Below are 25,335 nucleotides of genomic sequence, written 5' to 3'. Positions count from 1 at the left end.
AAGGAGGACGGACCGAGGAGGGCGGAGGGGAGAGGAGAGGAGGTGAGGAGAGGAGAGCAAATGTCGGTTGTACGCGGTTCCTGCGGTCCCCAGTCATTGACAAAAATGACTGTGTTTCATTATTTCGCTATTTTCGGTTGCACTAGGGCGAGGGTGTGTTTGGCGGTGCGCAACAGTCAACTGTCAAATCCCGGTTTCGTGCCTCCTTTCAAGGGGTCAAGCCTATAAATAAACCACCCTGCCCTCTGTTGTCATGTTCGACTCTGATGGATTGGGCGACTAATCGATCACCCTCTGGCGTTGTTTTTTTTATCCTTTCCTTTTTTATTGCTTGTTTGGTTTTTGGCTATTACATTTTTGTATTTGTTTTTTCTGGATAATAATAAAAAGCTGATTAAATGATTTAAAACTGTCAAGAAAAATTATTCTTTTATTTGATTCTGTCTCACCTGATCTCTAGCATCTGCTTCTGTCACACTTCTCTGAGGTTTTCCTCTTTTCTTCCTGCCTCACAGCTCCGCATCCCTCCTCTACACACGTCCAAACTATAACTAATATCCTCATTTATAATTTTGTCCATCCTGGCAGCTCCCAATAAAAATCTTATAGCATATTCAGCTCTGCCACTTCCTGGCTTTTTATCAGTGCAACTGTCTCCAAAGCGTACACCGTACTAGGTCTTGTAAACCTTCCCTTTCACTCTTGCCCCAAATCATCCCTGACGCGTCTCCACCCACTCATCCCTGCCTGCCCTCTCTTCTTCCCCTCTCTCCAGCGCTGTCCTTTGTTTTGAATGATTAACCTCAGTCATTTAATGGCATCTACCCTAACTACTACCCCTGCTCCTTGCAGCTTCACTGTTACACCTCCCTCCCTCTTATTCACACACACGTATTCTGTTTTACTTCTACTTTCTTTCATTCGCTCTCTCTCCAGAACATACCTCCACCTCTCCAGGCTCTCTTCCACCTGCTCCCTACGGATCACAGTGTAGATATATATGGACAGCAGCTGTACTGGTTAGGGATTAATACATTTAATGTTGCATCTCTAATGAATACACAGCTAAGCACTGTTTGTGCTGCACTTTTAAAACCACTGCAGCTGGGCTCCCACTTGTAAGGACAGTAGCCACTGTACTAAATCATACTTATATGCTTACTGACCACTTTATAAGGTGCATCTGTCCACCTGCTCATTAACCAAAAAGGTCAGCCAATAACATAGCTCAATGCATAGGCATGTGGACTTGATCAAGATGGCCTGCAAGAGTTCAAACCAAGTATCAGAATGTGGGAGAAAGGTGATTTAAGTGGCTTTGATTGCGTGGTTGTTAGTTCATGACAGGATAGTCTGAATGTTTCAGAAACTGCTGATCTACTGGGATTTTCACACACTAACATCTCTAGAGTTTACAGAGAATTGTCTGAAGAGGAGAAAATATCAAGTGAGCATAAATGTCTAGTTGATCTCAGAGGAAAATGGACAGACTGGTTTAAGCAGATAGAAAAAGAGATACTACGGCCTCTCTGCGTGAAATTTCATGTTCTCCTCGTGCCTACATGGGTTACCTGGGAATTCCAGCTTGCTCCCATAGTCCAAACACATGCATGTTCAGTTAACTGATCGCTGCTGTTTGAAACGATATAAAGCAGGGAAAAAGCAGCTTAGATAATATTTGGGGTCTGAAACAAGTGAATGCTCATAATTTTTGCTTAATAAATGAGTCATATTAATTCATAAAAGGTGTGACAATTCCTCTGCTGTCATACACTAATAGATTGATATCTTAGACGAGCAGTTTGACTATATAATGTGACTATTTTCTGAAGAAGAGCTATGTGGGGGTTTTTTTTGTTTGTTTTTGGTATGAATTCCTGTTAAAGCATACAGAGGTTTCAAATGGACAATGTCATCGAGCAGTTACTGACCACAAAATGCAAAAGAGACAAATAGAACTGGCAGATATGCACATAATTATATCTTAATCCAGTGGTTTTTGAGCTGTGGGGCAGGCCCCAGTGTTGCTGTGCACATAACCAGTTGAAAATGTGAACTGAAACCAAGATAAATGAATCTTCTTCTTCTTCTTTTTTAAGGGAAAATAAAGAAAGCGTATCTTGCTGATGCCATTACGCTGCCCTTAAATAAAATTGAACACGGACCTTTTTTATTGTTACGTTTTTATAAAAACTGTGGGCTCTGTAGAATGAACAGTTTTTGGCTTAGAAAGTTTGGGAAACACTATGTTTTTCTAAGTGACTGGTTAATATCTGCTTCTAAATCTCAGATATGTTAGGGAGAAAAGACAGAGGACAGTAAAGATCACTGGGTTGGGCTTTAATAATGGCTGTACACAGGTAAAAGGTCAACAATATACTGCATTAAGAAACTCTCTTACCAAGAGAATAATGCATAATTCTGTGAGTTCCTCTTTGACAGCCACAGATAGCTCAGTGGGGATTAGTTCATGACATCAAAATCAGTCATTCGGAAAACCACCTAAGAGTGCAGCGTAACAAGGAGGACACATCACCTCTGAATTTTGTCAGCAAACTCTCAGATGTAGCATAAAATGGTAACTATGCTGGAGTAGAAGTTCCTTAAACAGAGATGCGTGAACCAAGTGAGAGTTAAAGCTGCAAATTATGACTCTGACACATCTGTTTTATTTAAAAGCAGCTGATGTGGGGAGCAAAATTTCCGACGTGGGAGGCGTGACTCCTGAAAACAGTAAAATGAAGTAGAGTTGTCTTCACGTTTCTCAGATCGCCTGCCTCTCCTGTTGCTCTGTCCTGAGGGAGCGGGCTTCTGCGGGTTCCGATGTGGGCGGGAGGCTGTTGTCGACGCCATCGAGGCTTTTGCGGCACACGGGGCAAGAGTCGTGCTTTGAGAGTAGAAAAACTCTTGTTAATCAGCAGAAACTATGTGACACAACACTCTTTATAGCATGCTACAACCTGGGAAATCTTTTATTTTTATTACCAGACCTTTAAACCCCTCAAACCCACTGACCGCAGCCTTACCAGCTCCAGCCACGGCACTATACATTCACTGTGGAAGTGATGAAGGCAGGGAAGCTTCCTTACAGTTTCCCCTAATGAATATTCTTCCCTGCAAACCGGACACTCCAGTCTGCAATCTAACCGGGAAGAAATGGAAGGAAAAAGTATGAACGAGTATGTGGAAGAAGACAAAACCAAAAAAAATCCAGTTATTAGACAGGTCTGTAGACTATTACAGTGTAACAAGGTGGTACAGACTATATACTTAATATGATTTATAACATAGTTCTCAATACATAATATTAAGTGGTCTCTTTTTACAACAAAGATGAAACAAGGAAAGATTAGTGGAAAGGATAATGGGCAGTATAAAGAAGATAAAAGTAGGGAGAGGAACGTAAGAGGTAGGAAAGAAATATGATGAGGGAAGGAAAGATGGAAGGAGATAAATAATACAGGAGAAGGAAAGTAAAGCTACAAGGACATAAATAAGGAAAAGTAAAATAACTGCAATGGACAGGGAGTAAGCACAGTGAGAGGAGAAAAGAAAACATAGATGACAGAAAGAAAACAGAGAAATAAGAAGGAAGAGGAACTGGATATAAATTACAGAAACACAGCAGGTGTAAAGGGAACATAGCTAAAGAAAAGGAAAGATAAGAGAGGGAGGAAAATATAGGAGAGGGAAAATAGATATAGGATGATGGTGATAAGAGGAAGAGGAAAGGAAATGTAGGAATAGTGAAAGAATAAATAAATGCTATGAGGAGGCAAGGAACGTGAGAAAAACAAAAATAAGAGGAAAAGACAGCATGAGGAAACCTATGAAAGGTAAAATAATTACTGGTAGGAGTATTACATGAAAGACACAACAAAGAAATTCAAGTCTTCATCTTCCAGCTGCTCTCATTAGGGGTCACCACAGAGGATCATCTGCCTCCATTTCACCCTGTCCTTAGCTCCCTCTTCTGTTACACCAACCCTCTGCATGTCCTTCACTGTATCAATGAATCTTCTCTGTAGTCTTTTTCTTTTGCTCCTGCATAGCAGCGCCATCTTAAGCATCCTTTGTCCAATTATATCCACTATCCTAACCTGAGCTGTCCCTCTGATGTACTCATTTCTAATCTGGCCCATGCTGGTCACTCCTAACAAAAATCTAAGCATCGTCAAATCTGAGACATCCACAAATCTGCCTCCTGTATTTTTATCACTGTCTCCAAACCATATATCACAGCAGGTCTCACAACCTTACCCTTTCACTCTTACTGCTATTGTTCTGTAAATAAATCCCTGACACTTGTCCCACCTGCTTCCTTCTACTGACTTTCATTCATCTTCTCTCCAGGTCATACCTCCACCTGCTCCCTGGCCTCTCTACTCTCACAGTGTCGTCTGTGAGCATCATAGTCCATAGAGACTCCTTCCTGGCCTCATCAGCCAGCCTGTTCATCACCACTGTAAACAAGAAGGGACTCAGTGGTGCTCCCAGATGTAATCCCACCCCATCTTGAATCCATTTGTCACTTCTACTGCATACCTCACTACTGTCTCATTGTCCTCATAAAAGTCCTGCACCACCCTTATGTACTTCTCTGCCACTCCTGACTTCCTCATGCAGTACCACATTTCCTCTATTGGTATCTTATCTACACCCACGTAGACCTTCTCTGTATTTCCTAATAAACACTCTCAAAGCAAATATCACATGTGCAGTGCCCTTCCTCAGCATGAACCCATACTGCTGCTCACTGATCAACAGCTTTCTTCTTGCCCTAACTTCAACAACTCTTTCCTGTATCTTCATAGTATGTTTCTTCAGCTTTATCACTCTGTAGTTACTACATCACCATCCCATGACTTTTTCTTTAAAAATCACTTAGCAGTACACTTCTCCAGCATTCCTCCAGCATTCTCTCACTTTCCAAAACTGTGTTAAACAATCTGGTTAAAAAGTCTACTGCCCTCTCTCCTAGACGTCTCCATACCTTCACAGGTATGTAATCTGGACAAACCACCATTTTAATCTTCTCATTTTCATCATTCATCAGCTCTTCAAAGTTTTAATTTCATCCTTGACTATATTCATTAGCCATTACCATTTCTATTCTTGATCACCCTAACCTGCTGCACATCCTTTCCATCTTGAGGAAAGCATGTCCTTCTCTCCTTCCTTAGTGTCCAGCTTTATATACAACTCACTGTAAGCTTTTTCCCTTTGCGTTTTCCACTTCTATTTGTAGTTGTATTCTATTTTATTCTATTGTATATAGTATTTTATTTTATTCTATTCTATTGTGTACAGTATCTTATTCGTATCCCATTCCCCATATCCCATGTAACTTTGCACTGTCCACTTTCTGCCGTAACAAAACAAATTTCCCATGTGTGGGACTAATAAAGGTTATCTTATCTTATCTTATTCTCTCTTTGCCGTACGCCGAGCCTCCAAACTTTCATAATCTCCCTGACTATCCCACTTTTTCTTCAAATACTGCACTTTACTTCTTCATTCATTCTACCACCAAGTCGTCTAGTCTTCTTTCCTCTGTCTAGAGCAGGGATATCAAACGCCATGGGCCACATACAGCCCAGTTTGAGTTTAAGTTAACCGGACCAGTAAAACTAAATGATAAAAAAGTTCTGGTAGTTTAAAGTATAAAGTTTTGGTTAATTTAGAGAAAAAAAGTCAGACACTTCTATAGAAGATTAAAAGAAACCGCTTTCTGTTTTTCCACTGTGATTTAACTGTTTATCCATTACTTAATTACTTTGGTGTGGGGAGGTCTTTATTATTAGAAAAGGTGTAAAACTTGTGAAAATACAGTTAAACAGTCAAAATCACTTCTGCACGCCTTCACATTTTCCAGAGTTGTCCAGTGGGCTGGATCTCTATGGCACATTTATCTTGACCGGGCCGATTCTGGTCTCCGGGCTTCATGTTTGACACACCTGGTCTAGAGGATACACTTTTTCGGCGGGTTCCCTCACCACTTCAGCTGTACTTTCCCAGTCATCTGGTAACTCTTCCCTACCACCGAGGGCCTGTCTCAACTCAGCTCTGTGCAACATTCTTCCTTTCTTCAACTTAAACCATTTAATCCTCAGAACAAGGAAAGTAAAGAAGTAATTACGGAGTGAGGAAAGAGGAGGAAGGGCAGAAAATATCAAAAGTAAAAGAAATGCAGAAGGACTGTATGTGTATCTTATGCAAATTCCAATGTCATATGTCAAAATTTTTAAAAAGCTACTGAGCTGTACTGGAGAGATCATGTGATCCGGTGTACATGTGCCATACTGGAATTCCCACCTGTCTGTTCTTGAGAGATGCAAACGGTTGGAAGGGATGAGATCATCTCCTTTTCTGCTGGGGGTGGACCTGTGTTCTCCAACTGTCCTAATAACTGTGTGAGTAGGAAGAGAAATGAGTGGTACGACTACAAATAGGTGAACAGATGAATGGAGAATTGTGTGCAAATGATTTTATGTGAGTGTTTCAATAAAAGAAAACAATGAAGTAACGATGCTAGCGCAGCGCTTCATAGACACTAGCTCTGGTGTCACTGACCTCCGTGATGACAGAGTCAAGACCGCTCTGACCCCACGCATAATCTCCAGGGTTTGAGTACAACTGAAGCATGCTGGATCTGAGAAACGAACCAAAAGGGAGAGCAGAACAAAACAAGAGGGCGCGTGAGAGAGGGGGCGGTTGTCACACAACTTTAGATTAATTCAAGAGCAAGTGATGTGAAATCTAAAATTAAAACCGTTTACAGTGCAGCTGGTGCAGCGCCGGGGTTTCCGTTGTTGGCAAACAGGCCAGCCAAGAACTGCTGCACCATCCTTAAATGAGCAGAAACGGACAGCTTTAGAGTGCTTAAACCAGGCTTTACTGTATGTTCACAGCTTCAGATCATACAGTCACTTTATTTTAGTTGGACTTAGTAAAGTCAACAGCTTTAAACATCAACCGATGTATAAAGCTGTTCTCTATAGTACGTATCATCCAATATACACTTAGTCTGATACTGAACTGTTTTTGACTGCATGCATGTGTAAAGGGAAGGATAATGATTAAAAGCATAGACTGTATATAAAGGATGAATGTTTCCACCTGTAAAAAGTTGTCAGAAAGTACTTTTCTGATGAGTTTATGATCTCATTTGCTATTTTCATGTCTTACTGAATACAAAGTGATGTTTTTTTTTATCAACCCAATATGACTCAAAATTGAGGACAAAAAGCAAGGTATGCTTTAGGCCCTAAAGCATACCCTAAAGTTTAGGGTGTGCCTTCTGTGGGATTGGTAAGTCACTACTCAGTGAGTGGGGAGTGTCCCATGGGTTCTCAGTAAGATCCACCCTTTGCTCATGCTGTCCAAGGGGCTGAACAATGAAGTCAGTGTGAAAACACCAAAAACTGCAATTCCTCTAATGGCCACTTCACTCCAAAATCAAGTCAGTCCCCACAGACTCCCATATTTTAATTTCAAACTTTACAACACTGAAAAGAATGCTTACAGCCTGATAGAGAAACTGGTTTTGGCTTCTGTGGATAGTGTTGCCCTTCAAAATAGTATTTTATTAGTATGCAGCGCTGAAAGCGACTAAGCTGCAGCTTTTTCACAAGAGCTCACCACAGTGGTTAGCTGTGGACGTTTGAGAGATTTGTATCTCCAGCTGTAATTGAACCACCAACCTTTCACTTGCCAAGAAAAAGTGTAAACCATTACACTACGCAGTAATTAGTGGACTATATCTGCAGCGTCGGTCGATGAGCACTTCACTCTCTCATCTAAACACGGTCACTTCTGGCTGCACAAAACTGGGATTGGATTCAAAATGCAGAGACCAAAATCACAGCGGTTATATCTGTTTCATTTGGGAGTCTGTGTTTATCACTGGAAATATTAAATCATTACTGAGGTATCCTTACATGTGAAAACTTCACAAATATAAGAAATTAAAATATTACCTGTGAATTGGAAGGTAAAGGTCAGTATATTTTCACAAATTTGAACCTGTAATGAGGTCGTTCACCGATTTAAACAAACGTAGTTTGAAACTGGTAGTATATGCATGATCTTAAAGTTTTGGTCTTGTTATTGATCTTGGTTTTCATTTCTCATTGGCTGTTGTTTCTGTATCGATAACACAGCACCCTTGCGGTCATGTTTCTGTATACCATGTTCACACACCCTTCAACTGCAGGCCTTTGTTCGAAGGTCCTAGACGGTGTCTCTTGCTCTGGGTTGGAAGGAGACTCTGGTTCTGTGGCCTCAGCAGGGCCCGGTGATGCTGGAAGAAGACGGCTCTGACCAGCAGATCCCTGCTCACCGTCATCAGGGTCGGACTCGGAGGAGGGCGGATGCGACAGCAGAGCAGAGCGCTCCATAAACAGCAGCTGCCATAACTTGGCGAGAGACCAGAGAAGCAATGTGTCAAACAAAGCTTTAGAGAAAGAGGAGTGTTCCTATTAAAATGCCATTTGTTAGGACGTACTTCTGAGAGCAGTGAGTTTGAATCTTCACTGGGAACAGATGCTCTGCTGGTCTGCAGGAGACTAGACAGTAAAGAAAATCTGTCAGTGGTGTTAAATGGAAAATTCATACATGCTTCACTCATTATCATTCTTTAACGAGGTATATTTAAAATGCTTTCACGTGTTCCTTTTTTTTTTTTTTTTTTAAATCAGAGAAAGCCATACCTGGAGTCTTCTGTTACTTCCTCAATGAAGCCAGAGTCACATCTGGGGCATACGAAATCCTCAAAGACAGAAAAGCTTTTTTATAATAAGCTCGTTTACTGTCACTGCCATTTCATTTCATAAGTACAGGCATTAATCTGCTAATCCTCAGGCAAGCCTGTCCGCAAAATTTTAGAGGCTGGCTGCAGGGATTGGGCTGGAGTTGAATACAAATTTTTGGCACACAGCCGACGTCCTGGTTTTTATTCTGGAGGTGATCTGCGCAGGCCAGTCAAGTTTCATCTCTCTTCACTGTAGTGTAGACAGTGTCAGTCTCAATACAGCCACGAAGATGGGCTTCAATATGCTTTACCATCCAGGAGTGGTCATAGTGTGGTCATATGTTGTGCATACTCACTGTCTCTATTGTTTAAGATACCAGAGCTGCAGCATTGTGATTGACTTTTCAGTGTTTATAACTGAAAACACAACTTTAAAAGCACAATGCCAAGCAGCCACTATAAGAAAGCCACATGCTGTTTGGCAGGGTTGACCTGGGAGGAACTTTGCAGTTCAATACTGAATTAGATAGTCTGTTTGAAGTATTTTCAGACTATGTTTAAAAATATACCCTCTTCCTGAGTGTCAGGAGGTAGATCGGTTTGTCTACTATCCTGAAAGTTGTTGGTTTGATTTTCCTTAGTCTGAATGTCAAAGTATCCTTGGGCAAGATATTGAACCCGGATGCATTCATTGGAGTGCAAGTGTGTATGTGAATATTAGGCAAAAAGCGCTTAGGCATCGAAAATAGTGCTTGTATGAATGTGCGTGTGAGTGCATCAGCCTAGTTTGTAGTAAGAGCACAAAATGAGCACAACAGGTTATATAAGTACAGCCCTTTATATTGATTTTAACAGATATATACAATAAAAGAAAGGATTCAGTATTCACTTTAGAATTTTGTTTGCTGGTATTATGAACATCCAATAATTTAGACGTTGATTTAATAAATAAAGTATTACTTTAGGGACACCCTCAAACCAAAAGGAATAACAACAGAAAGTCGGGCGTATTCCTAAAATCCTGCTAACGTGCGTTTTCGTTCTGCGTCACCTAATACCAGTGCGTAATTACGCCACGAAAAGTGCCAGCTGCGCAACAAATGCGCTCCACTGTGCCCTCTCCGTTTTACCTCCAAGAGAAACTGACTCAAAGTAAACGAAGTTCAACCTTTCAGTCCGCCACATCAAGCTGAATGTGTGTCATTAAACAGCAATGGAGAAATATTTTTTAAATCCTGGTGGTAAATGTGGCGACACCTACACGCCCCTCTGACTTCTCTTACACACAGCTGACGGGAGACAACTAGACACAAAGTGGCCAACAGTGGCGCTTCTAAATATGGCAACGTGAATCGCCACATTTTACTCCCTCACCCGCTCTAATAAGACTTCAGTACTCGCTGTGTGCACACGAAAACCCAAAGACTGGCCGCCATAGCCACATGTGTGCTTTAAGGGTTCCAATTATTATAGGTTTTGGAGATAATAGTTACTAATCAATCAGTTAAATCGGTTTGAAGAATCGGTTAATATTAATTCCACACCCTCCGGGGAGGAGAAATCGTGGGTGATGCTCAGGCCAGCACGTGTGGAGCAAAAACACTCTCCAAAGCAACTCACCGGGAGTTTGGGGTTTGTTTCACATTTACAGCAGTGACAGAAAAACCGGACTTGTGGCGTATCCCCAGCCTCCGCCATCTTCACGGTGAAGCGCAGTCCCTGACGTAGCTGTGGCAGCCCATAAAAGTCTCAGACGGCTGTCAGACGGATCAGAGCGGTCCAGGAGGGTGTTGATGTGTCCCAAAACCAAACTAAGACCTTTTTGAGAGGACACAATCTTCACACTGACGTTTTGATAAGCAAAACGCATGAAGGGTTTCTCTAGACTGGTTATGCCAATAATAAACGTGTTTAGAAAAATATGTAACCGGCGGACTCGATCTTCCTCTGGTGGCAGCCGCAAAGATCAAGTTGCAGCCACCCGAGCTTAAATTTAAGCAACAAGTTGTAAGCATGACACCAAGGATGTAGTTTCCTTTCAGTTTGTTGGGTGTCGCCAGAGACGCTTCTCTCTTATGAAAAAAAGGCCCTAAGTTTTTGGTGTAAAACAGAAGTGTCTCACTCCTTTTAATTCGTGGATCACACAATCTGAAAGTCGAAAGAGAGAAATATTTCTTGTTGTGTCTTGAGCATGGACGTGAAGCAAATCTGTGAGGAATGTTTTCAGCACCTTGTTGAATTGACTTTATGGGCTGAACTGCTAGTTTAAGATGATACTGAATAGAAGCTGCTTGTGGGTTTACACCTCAGTGACCAAGAGGTTTAAAAGTGTCAGCTAGAGGCTTCAGAACAGGACTTCACTAACCAGTGGGTGACATCACATTGCCTATGTCCATCCTTTATATTATGTATATGATTAAAATTCAGTTTCTCTTTCTTTATGTTGATAACAGCTTGTCTAGATTAAATATTTTCACACTTTGTAATCCAATCCAGTGGGCCAGACTGAACCCTCTGCCAGGTCGTTTCTGGCCCACAGGCTACATGTTTGAGGCCTTATTAGGGATAAATCTAATAAAGTTTGAAGGTTAATGGTTGTATGAAAGGTCAGTTACTGACAGTGAAGCCCGGAACCTGCTTAAGGTTGGATTTTCCACTATTAAAATGCAGGTGATCATCATTATTATTATCGTTCCAACAGGATGAGGGAATAACGGCAGCAGTAGACTGTGAAAGCATGACAATATATTTTAATAAAACCAGGACAGTGACACAGTCATGATATTCACAAGCAGTACTGAAAGAACAGTGACAGATACCAGAACCAAACCAACACATGTTCATCATCATTACAGTACGAAAGGTTTTGGCAATACAGTAAACGGGCATTCTTGTTTGGCATAATAACAAAACAAACTGGTTAGTTTGCACTTAAGCTACAAAAAAAGTAGTGCTGGCTAAAGTTGAGCAAATCAGTTACGGATCAAATGTAGCAATGGCAACATTTCTGTGTTCAGCCCCAGTCTTACACTTTGCATTTTAACTGTAAATGTGGAAAATGTCAAAGCTAGCAGAATCCAACTTGGCACACAGCTGTCATTTCATAGTAAAAGCATTGTCCCTCTATTCACTGAAGCATCACTTTTCATATAAATTCATACAGCATCTTCTTGTTTTTTTATTATATTTTCCATCTTTCGTTTTCTTGAATCAACACTTACAATGTGTCAATTCCTGTTTTGGTTTAATATAGGTAACTTTTCCTGTACGTCATAGGAAATTGGATAACCCCACATCTGTCTCATGCACGTGCTCTGAAATTAAGTAGGGGGTAATTATATAGACTCCACTTCCCTCCATCAAATTCTAATCACCTGTGGGGAAATAAATACCAAACTGAACCACCATCGAGCTCAAAGCTCCCCTCCTCCTCCTCGTCTTATCCAACCGTCTCTGTTCGTTCTCTCTATCGAGGAGCGGTGAAGGCCCCCTGGGCAGCGTTGGCAGCGGCGTTGGCAGTAGCCTGGCGTACCGCCTGATTGGACATGACTCCAGTGGCGAACTCAGCCTGGGCCTTCTGAAAGCTGGCATCGGTTTGCCTGTACAGACTGTGGATCTGGAGCGGGAAAGACAAGAGTACGCTGACACCTGATCCTTGCAGCAATTCATCATCTTATTATGCACGCTGTGAGGGTGAAAACGATACCCACAACCTGATATTGTGGCTATTCTTCAGGCTCTTTATCTACTGAATGCTTCGCGGTAGATGGACCACCTGGACTACGTGGTGAGACGACTGTGTTTACTTGAAGCTTGTTCTTGCTCTACACCTTTGACTCAAATTCAACCCACTTAATCTTTAGCTTTACAATCATAAAGCATACAATTTATTTTGTTTGAATGGATATTCATGTGACACTTTCAACATTTCAAATAGTGAAGTTGTAAGACTTTCATATTTTCCCTAGAAAGATGCACAGACCCTGGCTCAGGTGAAGTGTGCTGTCCACTGAGTGTTTAAAAGGCTGATTGTTGACCTGTTGTGCATCTCCTTATTTTCTGTCCTATATACTGTTACAGTGAAAGATTCTCATAGTAAACATATCCAAAGTTTTCACATCGTGGTGTATGTGCAATTAATCCCTGTGAGCTAAAAGCTCGAACTTTAGCATGTTTGTGATGTCACAGGGAAGGGATATCCCTAAAACGGTGATCTCAGCTATTCCGGTCTAGTTGCTGCACAGAAGCCCAGCCCAGTATATGACATATAAGGGTTATTTTGAACTGGGAGTCATGTTAAGTTTGTCTATTAGAGTTCAAAAATGAAAGTAATGCCCTAACACTGAAACTCTCAGTTGTTTTCTTATGCACTACAACAAAATCCTGGTTTTGTGCAAGACACTTTCTGCTAGGGCTGTGCGATATGACCAAACTCTCATATCCCGATATAAGACATCTATCGTCCGATAACGATATAAATCACAAAAATTTCACATTTTCTGTAAATTCTGTGAATCTCGGGCAGCTCGACTTGCGTGAAGTGTTTCCAGCTGGGCATCGCGTACCTGGAGTCGAGTGTTTTAACCGATGTAGGAAACGATACATTTTTAGACATAAGTTGTAACGGCCGCCGTTTTCTTTGTGAGTATTTATTACACGGCGTGCTGCGGGGAAAAGCCTGTTCTGACGTTTGAGTCTAAGGTTTATTTTTTAGCACCTGGCGGCTCTTTTTTACTTCTCATCCGTAAATACTCTGCATCTTTCACGTGATTCACTTTATTTTGAAAAGTCTCAACAGGATCTTGAGCTTTAATGTGAAAGGTTTATGTGGAACATAAACGGACACGCGTTGGTTTTACAGTCGTTGTTGCTAACGACAACGCATAAAAACATTCGCTTGTCTGTAGTGTGGTTATATAAAATATAAGAGAAAGAGAGAACTTTAAGAAATTAATATAGCCACTACAGTGACCAACAAAACCATGAAAAAAATATTGCCGTAAACAGTTTATTTTGCGACACCACGAAACAAACGATAGCGTAAATGAAACGAAAAATGTTTTTATATCGTCATCCGATATATATCGTTATATCGAACAGCCCTAGTTTCTGCTTTCAGAAACCAAGATGCTGTGGCATTAAAACACTTTATCCTGATATAATCACATATAAAAAGATATAAATAACTCACTGCTATGCTAATACCCTGACTCAGTGTGGGGAACAATCCTGTGCTTTTGTTCCAACGACAAATCTGAACATCTGCTGATAAAAATAAGAGCCTTGATTTGAAGTTCTTTATGAGACATGAAAATATGAACAAATGTACCCTTTTCAGCATGATGACCCCCATAACGGTTTCTGCAGTAAAGAGAGCGGCATTGATCATCATGATCACACCGACACCGATGTGGGGGCTCAGAGCTGAAAGGCTCACAATCCAACCACTGAAGGACAGAGAGAGACACACAAAGATCAAATATACAAGGACGCATACTGTGAAAATAGGAAATAGTCAGGAAATATAAATATTTCACAAGTAACTGGTGGTTGCTAGGAGGTTTTCGACTGGGCTAACACAGAGATATTTGTTTAGGAACCTTACCTGAACCCCCATCCAGGGATGCCGATGGTCATGATGATAAAGACGATCACTTGGGCAAAGAAAACGAAGAAGAAAGCAAAGAAGTTGAAAGAGCTGTCACTCCTAGAAGAGGGAACAATATAATTACTAAGGTGACTGCACAGTAACTAACAACTCAGTGTAATTTATGCGACTGTACTGAGCAAAAACCCAAAAGGAAAACGACTCAAAACGTCTTCACCAAGACGGAGGTACACACCTGAAGGCTTTGTACATGGGTCGATACCAGCAGATAAAGGAGCAGGGAGTGAAAAGTAGGACCCACAGGATGGCGAGGCCGAGACCAACACCAACACCACCGGACTGGTTGATGCAGAACAGGGCCAGGGAAGAGATCAGGTTGAAGACCAGTGTGCCTGTGCAGACTAGACATAGATAGGCTATGACTAAAAAGGAAAAGAACTGCAGCCTGACCGTAGGGATCAAAACCAAACCCATCCTTCTCCCTTTTGGCTCTGGCTGATGCAATATGATGCCATTTTCACTAAATCTGTTGTTGTCTGCTGCCTGGTCAAGATTTCAGAGTGTGACAGACCGTTTTTAAAATAGCTCTACACTGTTCTTTGCATGTTCACACAGGAACTGTATAATGCAATCTTAATAACACCTTCACAGTTTTACAGATCAGGCGTCCTCAAAATCTGATAATTCTGCAAAAATCTAAATGATAATTTTTAAAACAGCAGTCACAAGCTGTTTTTACAGGATATACACCCTGTAAAAGCTCAGTGACCCTGAACTGCATCTCTTAAGAAATGGATGGCTGTATGGAGAGACGGCAGGAGAGTCTGAAGTAGATCCTGCAGGTTTCAGGGCAAGCACTTTGGTACCTTCCAGCCAAAGTCACATGCACATAAATGCCACAATGCAAGGACTCTTAGCAGCGGTTTTAATGCTGCGGCTGGCTGATTAACGTACATGCTACATTTGACTTTGATCATACCCACTTTGATTTCAAGCGGACCAAACCAAATCAGGTCAGTTCAGTTTAATTATTCTGTCAGTGTAAAGAAGTTTAACTACACATTAATCCCTGAGATATCTTAAAATGAGAAAAAGAAGAAGAATTTCAACCGTACATCTCAGTACATTATAGAAATCTGTCAGCACAACTCAGTTGTCCAAATTTCATTTCAACATTCACTTTCTCTCTCACTTTCAAAATCAGTGTCAGGTTTAACTTTCATTCATGCCCTAAAAACTTGTGGACATGCAAACAACCCTGAAAACATTAAAGCCTCCTCTTACATTTTTTCCTGGGATAATCTAAGTGACAAGGTGTGGAGAAATTCTACAGTTTCTCTGTGAAGAAATCAACGAGAACTTGTGCAAGTTTAACCAGCTGGATTGGTTGTTGTGCAGACGCTCCGTGTAAGTGTCCCAGAGTCTTCAATCTAACAGTGAAGTGCAAGTCTTTGTACAAATATTCAAGCTCTACTGCCAGACAGTGCAGGAGGAGGCACGCATGCACGAGCTAGCGTTTACTGCCTCTAACTAGCAAGTCTTAAGTGTTAAAACAAGATTCCCTTCACGCTAAAAAAAACTTCATTATGATGTTAAATTCTAACACTGATGCCTCAAATTAATAATAAACTGTTAAAAGTTGCAGAAACTCACACAACCAGAAGTAGTACATGATGGTGACCGTGCGCTGGAACCGCTGGCTGATCTCCACATTGATGTCCTGATAGAAGCAGGGACCCACAGGGCAGAAGGAAGGCAGCGGGGGCCAGTTATTCTGCCGGGCTGAAGAAGAAAAAAGTCAAAAACACTTTGGTGTTACTGGGATGTCATCAGTTTATTTCCTTTATTTATATATAAACACATCACTCCAGTTTTAGCAAATTTACGCTGACTCCCTGTTCATTATCGGATTGATTTTAAGATTCTTTTACTTTCTTTCAAAGTTTGAAATGATATGGCGCCCAGTTATTTAAGCAAACTCCTCAACATAACTGAGATAGTCTAGCCAGATCCTCTCAGTACAACCAAGGTCTCAACTGAAGCATAAAAGAAGATCGGGCCTTCGCAGTTGCAGCGCCTAGACTTTGGAATAACTTGCCAGACAGATATTCATACTTCAGTCTATTCTTTTAAATCGCGTCTTTAACCTCACTTTTTTATATTGGTTTTTATTTCTAGTTCAGTTTGAATACCATCAGGCTTGTTTTATGGTTGCTACATTTGTTTTGTTTTTATGTTAATACTTTCTCATTGCCTCATCTTATTCATCTGCATTTGTTTTTAAATTGTTTTCTCTTGTTCTTAACTAATTGTGAAGCATTTTGGTCAACTTTGTTGCTTTTAAATGTGCAATAGAAATACATTTGATTTGATTCATTTAAGTTCATTAAACCTTATCATATTTATATTACAGGAGGTTTGTACTTGTTTTTGTGCAAACTCTAAAATAGTGCTCTGACAATTTTGGTCATATCGTGACAAAATCCAATCACCACCTCTCACTGGACCTCCTGTGGATCAGCAGACTAATTAGCAAAGTAACTTTTCTATATTTTTTATAGCAGTGCAAAACTTTAGGTCCCCCTTTCATCCACAGCCACTTTAAGGCTTTCTCTGTGGCCTCAGTGATCTTGCGAATGGCTCGTCTCCTCTTCTCTCCTATGATGCCATCCACAGTGCAGGCCCTGCAGAACGACTGCCCCATGAAACCTCTGCACCCAAGCTCAACAGGGAAACACTTTCCCCTCCCACCCTGCTTCTGGCCATTCTTGTCCAGGCCATCAATCCTCTCCCTTTTTCTTGAAAAGAGTACTGTAAGCTCCAACATTGCAATGTCCTTTGTTGCTCCTGACACCAGCACAATGTCGTGCCTCAGGGCAGTTCTTTTTTTATGTGCAGAGGGAACTTCAGCTACTATCAGCTGCCTTAGGTGTTCTGCTGGATTTTTCTCCCACTTTTATGAAGCAGATGGTGGTTAGCTAGTGTTGTCACCAGATACTTTATATAGAGTAACCAGTTATCCTGCTCCATTGCACATATAAGCCTGGAAATGTGTTATACTCATGTTGTTATTATCCGTTTATCTACTCTGTTGAGTTCCACAAAGCAATGAAAAAAACTGGAGCACAATTCCTTGTATCTGTGCACATACTTGATCAATAAAGCTGATTCTGAAAAATTTAATGTGTCTGGCTTCTTTGATTTGTGAAGCTGTGGGTGCAAAAAAAATTGCAAACAAAAATTGTGATTAAAAATCTGCCAAATCTAAACCGAGCCCTGTAAACTCCAGGGTAATGTAACTTGGAAAATCAAAGGAGGAACTTAAAATGTTGAAATGTAACATATTTTTCAATACTCCCGTACACAGTAAGAAATAAAAGATAAAGTTGGACGAGGATCTTTTAGATCTAAAGGTTTAAAGTTCTCTCACTTGTCTACATTAACTCCCCATCCCATCATCCCCTCTATGTCTTACAGGCTCCTGGTCCAACGCTGTGTGCCGCAAGCTCCCGCTCTCTCCTCTCCAGCTCCTGGGCTTTCTTCTCCAGCTCCTCCTGCTTCTTCATCAGCTCTGCTGTGGCAGCATTCACAACAGGCTAGCACAGAAAGAATGAGGCATCAGAACTCTATGTCAAAGTTATTCTGCATAATCATGTATACAGGTCCCAAAGTTGCTCCAATGGTTGTGCTTAGGTATATTACTGGTTCAAGTGAGTCATTCAGACTGGTCTTTCAGCACGCAGATATACACAGCAGGAATTAGTGCAACGCTTCATTTTAATAGCCATAAAAACACTTACATGGCACTAAAGGGCATCTAACAAAACTTTTAGTACAATCCTGTTTTATACATCCAGCAGCCCCTGAACGTTCTGATGGTAAGCTGATACAAAATCACAGTGAAGAGGGTCTTTACTGTAGGGTGTATACCTGGGAGTTGTAGGAGCCATAGTTGCGAGGCTCGGTAGGTGTTGTCCTGCTAGGCGGGGTCTGCACAGGTGGAGATGGAGCAGGTGCAGATGGAGGAGTGGCTTCATATGGTGGAGGAGGCTGTAGCATGGTTAAAAAACAAAAACTGACATCATACATCAGTCAGACGAAAAAATGTGGTCACAAAAACATGATTCCAAGAACTAAGAATTAGAGTATTAATTGTTAATTAATTAAAAGTATTATTGTATAACATATACAGATCATACACATTTTAAAACAATACAAAAAAGTAAAATAAGACATTTCTCTCCACAACTAATATCTCACAATCTTTTCACAACACATGATTATTAAACAATCATTAACAGCTATGCACTTTTGAGACAAAGTTCACAAGCTTGAACATTTCTAAAAACTAAAGGAAATCAATCCACTTTTTGTGAACTGATCTTTCTAGATATCTGAGCACAGAACTTCAGATAACAGCATTTAGACCTCTTCATTCTAATAGCGAAAAGCCTTTTATCCCATATCACACACACAGCTAGAGCAGACAAAAAATATTTATCATGATATACATTTGAAAATTTGCGATAAAGATATAACTGATGATATAATTGACACTAGACAAAATACTTTACAACTCCACAACTTTATTAGTGCAACAAAAAAAAAACAAAAAAAATCAATATATTTTCACTTAAACAAGCAGCTGTTTTTTATGTGCATTAAAGTTACATAAAAATTTAACAGTGCAAATGCAAATTCCTTGCTGACAGTTTAAGCAAAAGGCATTTCCAGTGGAAATTGGCCGACATATCCTCAACATAACCATGTATAATATCCACAAAACTTAAAAAGAGGTTATACACACACAAAACGGTAATATTATGTTGAAGCACAGTACGTATTACTCCGCGAGGCTCCTGCCTACAATAGCCGTAATGCTCCGACAATCCATCAAGCGATGCGGCTTCGTAGCTTAGCAAAGTCGTACTAAAACATTTGACAGATTTTCGAGCGCCGTGTACCATATAAAATCGTTTCGAGGTCATAAACACAACCAGAATTCATGCATAAGGGGCACTGTCGATTTTCAGAATAAAAGGATTAAGTGTGCCGTATTTTCCAAAAAACACGGTAATAACGACGGCCCGCTAGCATGCGCTACCAAAAATAGTGCTTTGTTGTGTATCTGATAGACGAAAGCTAAACCAGTTCCACACCACTGAAGTTGCAGCATTTTTACAAACGAATTCTGGTTCATCTGTTTCATTTAACGATCCACTTTCGCTCTTCTCATTCTCCGTTGCAGCCATGTGCGTATGAAAACAAAGGCACTGCGCATGCGCGTTTCACCCATATTCTATCGTGATATTTCATTTTCTTATCGTTGCCCAACATTATACCGGTATTACCGTAAACGTTATATGGCCCAGCCCTACACCAGTGTTGGTCAAGTTACTTGAAAAAAGTAATCAGTAACTAATTACCGATTACATCCCCAAAAAAGTAATCCAGTTACTTTACTGATTACTTATTTTCAAAAGTAATTAGTTACTTAGTTACTTTTTAAAAACATGATTTACAACCTGAATAGGTGATAAAGCGATAGATCTTTCAGCCCAATTCTACTTTTTCTACAATCAATCATACAAAATGTAATCAAATGGAAAAGTCTCCTTTTTTAAAACTTGTTTTATTAGTTTTAATCTTTTAACTTTATGCATCAAGCAAAAATGTAATTATATGCAACATTCTCTGACTGGAAGAAATTTGTTTAACATTTAAACTTATTTTCTGCACATTCCAGCACATAAAATATATATTTTTTTGTGTTTACACTCAGTCTTTCAAATAGATGCAAGTAAAACACAGCAGAAAATAAATAACATCAAAGACTCGGCGGTCCTGTTGCTCTATTTTCACCTGTAAAGCAGGAGTAGAGTAGGCAGAGGTTTACCCTGGTGCAGGTGTGCCACAGCGGTCAGTGGAAGAATCCGCGAGTTTCTCTGTGAGTTTCCCATTACGTGGTAGCGCACTCGGTGCTTGCTCAGAAGTTTAGGGGTTTTTTTTTCCACTTTAAAAATAAGTTTTCTTCCCACGCACAACGGACGCTAATGTTTTTGTCACTTTTTATGGAATCAAACTCATACTCTCTCCCGCACTCAACATATGATCCGTTGTTGATCTGCACACAACTGTTGTCACGAACGTCGCACTCGCTTACGTCACTGTCGTGAAACAGTAACGCGTTACTGCCCATCTCTGCCCTACACACAGCAATATCCTGGGGATTTCTGGTTTAAGTCATTTCTTTGAATTGCTTTTCTGGACGATAAAGTTAAGATTCCAAACAGGTATTTTATTTTGAAGATTCCACATGGGGAATTCCATCCACCCTCCGATTTCTAGAGTGCACAGCTAATCTCAGTAAATCTAAGCTTCCTCATTCCCTGCATGGAGATTTGCATATAAAGGTAAAAATTGGACCAAAAGTAGAAAAGTCCATCATCAAAGCAGACATTTTTTCCCAAAAATCTACTGTATAGGAATTTATTTAATTTATTTTTAAATAACAGCATTTTTGATCCATCCATCAATTTTCTTCTGCTTATTCAGTTCAGAGTTGCAGGGAGGCTGGAGCCTATCCCAGCTGCCAAAATATATAGGACGGTGTGTTGGACCCCTGTGACATCCCACTCCTGCTTTTTTCCACACAAATCAAACCATATCTGATGAAAAGAACTTAAAATATTTGCTCACTTTGGTTCACAATAGAGTTTTTAAATGGACTCAAAAAGACCCCAGCGGTGTACGCATATGTGTGGGTTTGCAACATTAAGCAGGAAGTGGCCCATCTGTGTGGCAAATGTGACCCAAATGTCATGGACGCTTATGGGAGGTTATTTCCCATCATTTAACAATATAGACTTTATTGTCATGTAATTTATTTGTAAATGTTCCATAATTAGGAATCTTATTTTGACATTCTTCAGTTATATCAGTCTAAAAATTGATTGAGTATACAGTTAAAAAATGATTATTATTGATGTAATAATCACAGATTCAAATCAGGATTCTCTGATTTCCATGCCTCTCTATCAGAAATGCTTCTGCTCTGCATTTCAGGATAATCAGGGTTACACGAGGGTGCAATCCACATACAACTGTAAATATTGTTGTGAGAAAGTATGCAGCTTGTGAGCTCTGCTACAAGTGCTACATAAACAAGTCCAAGTTTAGTTCCTGTTGCTGCAGAGTTTGCTAGTATCAAAGACAGACAGGAAGTACTCATGAACTCAAGGTGTTTCCTAGCAACAAAAACCTAGTGATATAGCAAGGACCTCAGCTGTTTCCCCAGCAACAAAAAGCCCTGAACTCACTGTATCACACATACTGTTAAACACTAATGTTAAGGCCCAGCATCTCACAGGGCAAAAGCTGTGTTTGACAGACATCAGTCTAAACATATAAAGCAGAAACGGAGATGCTTGGTGTAACACAGAAACCGTTTCATCAGATAGTCTCTGTGCTCCCCACAGACAGTCACAATAAATGGCTGCCCCTCCCTGGGCCTGGTTCTGCTGGTGGTCTCTTCCTATTAAAGGAGTTCCTTCCCCCCCACAGTTACCATATGCTTACTCATAGAGAATCAGCTGATCACTTGGGTTCTCTCTCTAATATTCTTGGGTTCTTAGTTTACAGTATAAAGTCCTTTGAGATGACTGCTGTATACAGTTGTCTTCAGACGTACACAGTCATCCTGGGCATTAATCTCATGAAATTTTAAGTCTTTTAATGTTTTTTTTAAACTGTTCTTTTTCCAGAGTGGAATGACTGTGCAGCATACACATTTAATCACTTTAAAAAAACAAGAATTGGGTGCGCTAGTTTGAATTATTTTAGATTTTCTCTCATCCATACAGGCTCAAATATACTTAAATCTTTTAATGTGATCCTGAAGATTCAACAGTTTCTTTTAGCTTGTCAGGTCCAACACCTATTAACCTATTAACTTCTCATTAGAGGTCGTGATTGACTAAGCTAGTAGATTCTTTTTGCCAGCTACCTTTAAGCCTAGTCTTAAGACTAGGCTTAAAGGTAGCTCCACTAATATTTCACCGAATATTAGTGGAGCTGTATGTACATATTTGAGCCTGTGGATTAGAGAAAAACCAAAAACAAATTCAAACGTATGTACCCAATTGTTGTTTTTTTAAAGTCATTAAGGATATATGCTGTATAATCATTCTACCCTTGAAAAAGAGCAACTCAAAGAAATCATTAAAAGCCCCCAAATTATCAAGACCAGTGTGTGTAAACGTCTTCATTTAGAGCTGAGCGGACTCGAGCTGTGTCCTCTAACACACTGTCTGCACTGTATATGAAGAATGTCAGCTGATACACAGTCTTCAGTCTTGTGTAATATTATAATATTGTTAATAAAATGTATAATTAATAGTGTGTAATAAAACAGTTAACATGTGAGTAGTTTCGCAACATAATCCTGAGGTCTCCTTCTGCTTTCAGGCCTCTGAATCACCACAAATCCAGGCCCAGTGATTCAAACTGAATAAAAAGAGTGAAGTGAAACAGAACGGCCTCACTATGAGGACATCAAAGTGACTCTGCAGCGACTTACAAAAAGGAATAAAATTAACCATTATTCACAAGAACAACTGCGCTTTCCTAAGGATAACATCTCAGAGCTCGGGGTTATCTGTGCCAGCATGCTTTCTTAAATATTTCATACCAACTCAGGCTGGTCAACCTGCTGCAAACCAGAAGCCAGATGCTTCAAAATACACAGGAAGCAAGAGAGACAGTGGATCTCTGTCTTCTTTGAAACAAAAGCACAAAAAAATGGTTAAATATAATAATGCTCACCGCAGTTGTATTATCAAATGGGTTGTAAAGGTCCAGTGTGGCATATCCTGTGTTGCTGCTGTGTTGAGTCACTGCAGGGTCCTAGCAGACAGGACAAAGACAGAGTAATTCAGCATAAATAAATCCTCATTTTTTCATGTGCTCGCTGTTAATAAGAGCTACAAGTGGGCGAACACTGAGGAGGATCTGGCAGGCCCTGAAATAAGTCACATGAGCAACAACACGCCTGCTATTACACGGAGCCAACACCGGCCACTTTCATCCACCCACCCATCCATCCATCCATCCATTACCCTGACGTTAGCTTCATGCCTAACATCTCTCACCTGGAAAGGGTTTTGGTCCTCCATCGGTTCTGGGAAGCTCGTGTATTTTGACATCTCACTAGCGGCTAGCTTGAAGAAGCCACCGCGTACTCGCTGATGTCAGCGCTGGAGCAAAAAAAGAGAAGAAAAAAAATCCCTGCGTTTGTTTCCGTTTCAAAAACGAAAGAACAGGCAGGGTGTGCTCGTTTTTAATCGATGTAAACTATCTCCCCGCCCCTCTGGCTCTCATCTCAACTGTCACGGCTCTGGGTTTCACACGGGTCGATGGGTGTATTCACCGGAGCTTTCTCTAATCCGGGGCCGGCTGTCAGTGTCCGGTTTGCGGCTGTGGGCCGAGCGAAGCCGTTAGTTTTTCTGGGAGGAAAAGGATCCGCGGTACAGGAAGTAAACAGCCGAAAGCTGGCCATGTGACTGCTGCTGCAGCGGAAACACGTGGGTTCTGTCGCGGCTGAGATAATCAGGTGTACACTGGATAGCATATTATATTTGTTTATATTTAAGTGTACTGCTGTGTTTGGATAATGAGCGGTGGAACTCCTGCACAAAGAGTTGATCTTCAGTGGGCCAGACAAACTAAAGCTGTTTCCTAATGACCTACCCTTTTCGTTTATATCAAAGTGGTAATGTGTGGGGTAAGAGTGGCGGATGGGTTCAAAGTGGGGGTGGGATTACATCAGGGATCGACTCTGAGCCACTTGTTGTTTGTAGTGGTGATGGACAGGTTGGCTGATGAAGTCAGGCAGGAGTCTTTGTGGAGTATGATGTTTGCAGATGACAGTGCGATTTGAAGGCAGAGTAGGAAGCGGGTGGAAGAGAGGCTGGAAAAGGTGGAGGACAGAATACATACCTGGGATCATCCATCCAAAGTAATGGGCACTACATAAGACAGTTGCTTCTTGGTTTGGTCTCTTGCACTTAACATAATTTACACCTTCTCTTTTCTCATGCACTCTCTTACAGTGATTTTCTGACTGCATACACTATGATTAGTTTAGGTTCTTCTTTTATTTTGAAAAAAAAATTAAAATGTGTTGTTAATTTAACACTTATTTGCATCTTCCTTTTTGTCATGGCTGTGCAGTCTGGTTAGTGATGTTGGTTAGACCTGGTCAGCCTGAAGTGAAGCCTGAAATTGGCTTTCAGTCAAATCCACTTAGGAATCAATCAAATGCCCGTTTACTCTATGCAGTGACACAATGGGCAGCTTTGTTAAAGTGACTGGCCCTAAATGGTAACTAATAATACTTTCTGGTACAGCACCCTATATAAAGGGGTTAAAGGTTGGATTATTTGCTTAATCTGACTTTTAAAAGAGTTAATGTTCTAAAAATCAGTAATAAAGAACATTGGACTTGCTCTATCTTAATAGAACTGGGGTTCATGTATACTGGTTTGACCTCTGACCCTGTGGTAATGAGCTGCATATTGTTTATTAACTTAATATAATTTAAAATAATTGTTAGCCATGTTTACTTTTCTTTAAAGTGGTAAAAACCTCTAAAAATATATTTTTGTGTCAAACACTCACAGGTAAGTCTTGTCAGTCTTTAGTATCTCACCCAGTTAGAAACCAGCACCAGTAGCAAAGGTTTAATCATTAACCTACAATTGCACAATTTTGCTCTTTTACAGATTATTAATGTGCTTTATTGATATTCTCTTGCAGATTTTTACTAAGCATAAATATAATATAAAATCTCTATAATGCAAAAATATATAGAGTGTCATGCTCTGCAGTTTTGTGGTGTTTTTGAGTTTTGAAATCTTAAGTTTTTGTTTTCAGGTTTGGGCTGTTGCTTATTCTATGGTTTTGATTTATGTTTTCT

At 40.4% G+C, this 25,335-nt stretch overlaps 2 protein-coding genes across 2 annotated transcripts; both read right to left on the bottom strand.

Moving 5' to 3' along the window:
• Positions 1-2,303: 2,303 nt before the first annotated feature.
• rnf115b (ring finger protein 115b) lies at positions 2,304-10,762 on the bottom strand. Its single transcript, XM_085262910.1, has 9 exons — positions 10,373-10,762; positions 8,712-8,770; positions 8,507-8,567; positions 8,203-8,417; positions 6,780-6,848; positions 6,574-6,652; positions 6,316-6,409; positions 3,027-3,142; positions 2,304-2,887 (listed from the first exon to the last, which is right to left on the bottom strand). The coding sequence occupies exons 1-9, from the start codon at positions 10,448-10,450 to the stop codon at positions 2,765-2,767; spliced, it is 894 nt and encodes a 297-aa protein (XP_085119036.1). The 5' UTR covers positions 10,451-10,762; the 3' UTR covers positions 2,304-2,764.
• Positions 10,763-11,484: 722 nt separating this feature from the next.
• scamp3 (secretory carrier membrane protein 3) lies at positions 11,485-23,906 on the bottom strand. Its single transcript, XM_085262522.1, has 9 exons — positions 23,510-23,906; positions 23,184-23,264; positions 18,291-18,410; positions 17,836-17,956; positions 16,014-16,142; positions 14,596-14,761; positions 14,358-14,459; positions 14,082-14,199; positions 11,485-12,368 (listed from the first exon to the last, which is right to left on the bottom strand). Exons 1-9 carry the CDS (start codon positions 23,561-23,563, stop codon positions 12,219-12,221), a joined length of 1,041 nt encoding a protein of 346 aa, XP_085118648.1. The 5' UTR covers positions 23,564-23,906; the 3' UTR covers positions 11,485-12,218.
• Between the last annotated feature and the right edge of the window lie 1,429 nt (positions 23,907-25,335).

This window comes from Mchenga conophoros, linkage group LG22 (genome assembly GCF_057382185.1).
Source record: "Mchenga conophoros isolate Kocher_MC1m ecotype Shallow Benthic linkage group LG22, M_conophoros_male_GT1.1, whole genome shotgun sequence".
Taxonomy (NCBI): Eukaryota; Metazoa; Chordata; class Actinopteri; order Cichliformes; family Cichlidae; genus Mchenga; species Mchenga conophoros.
Note: the sequence above shows the minus strand (reverse complement) of the source record. Positions and strands in the feature narration are given on the sequence as shown.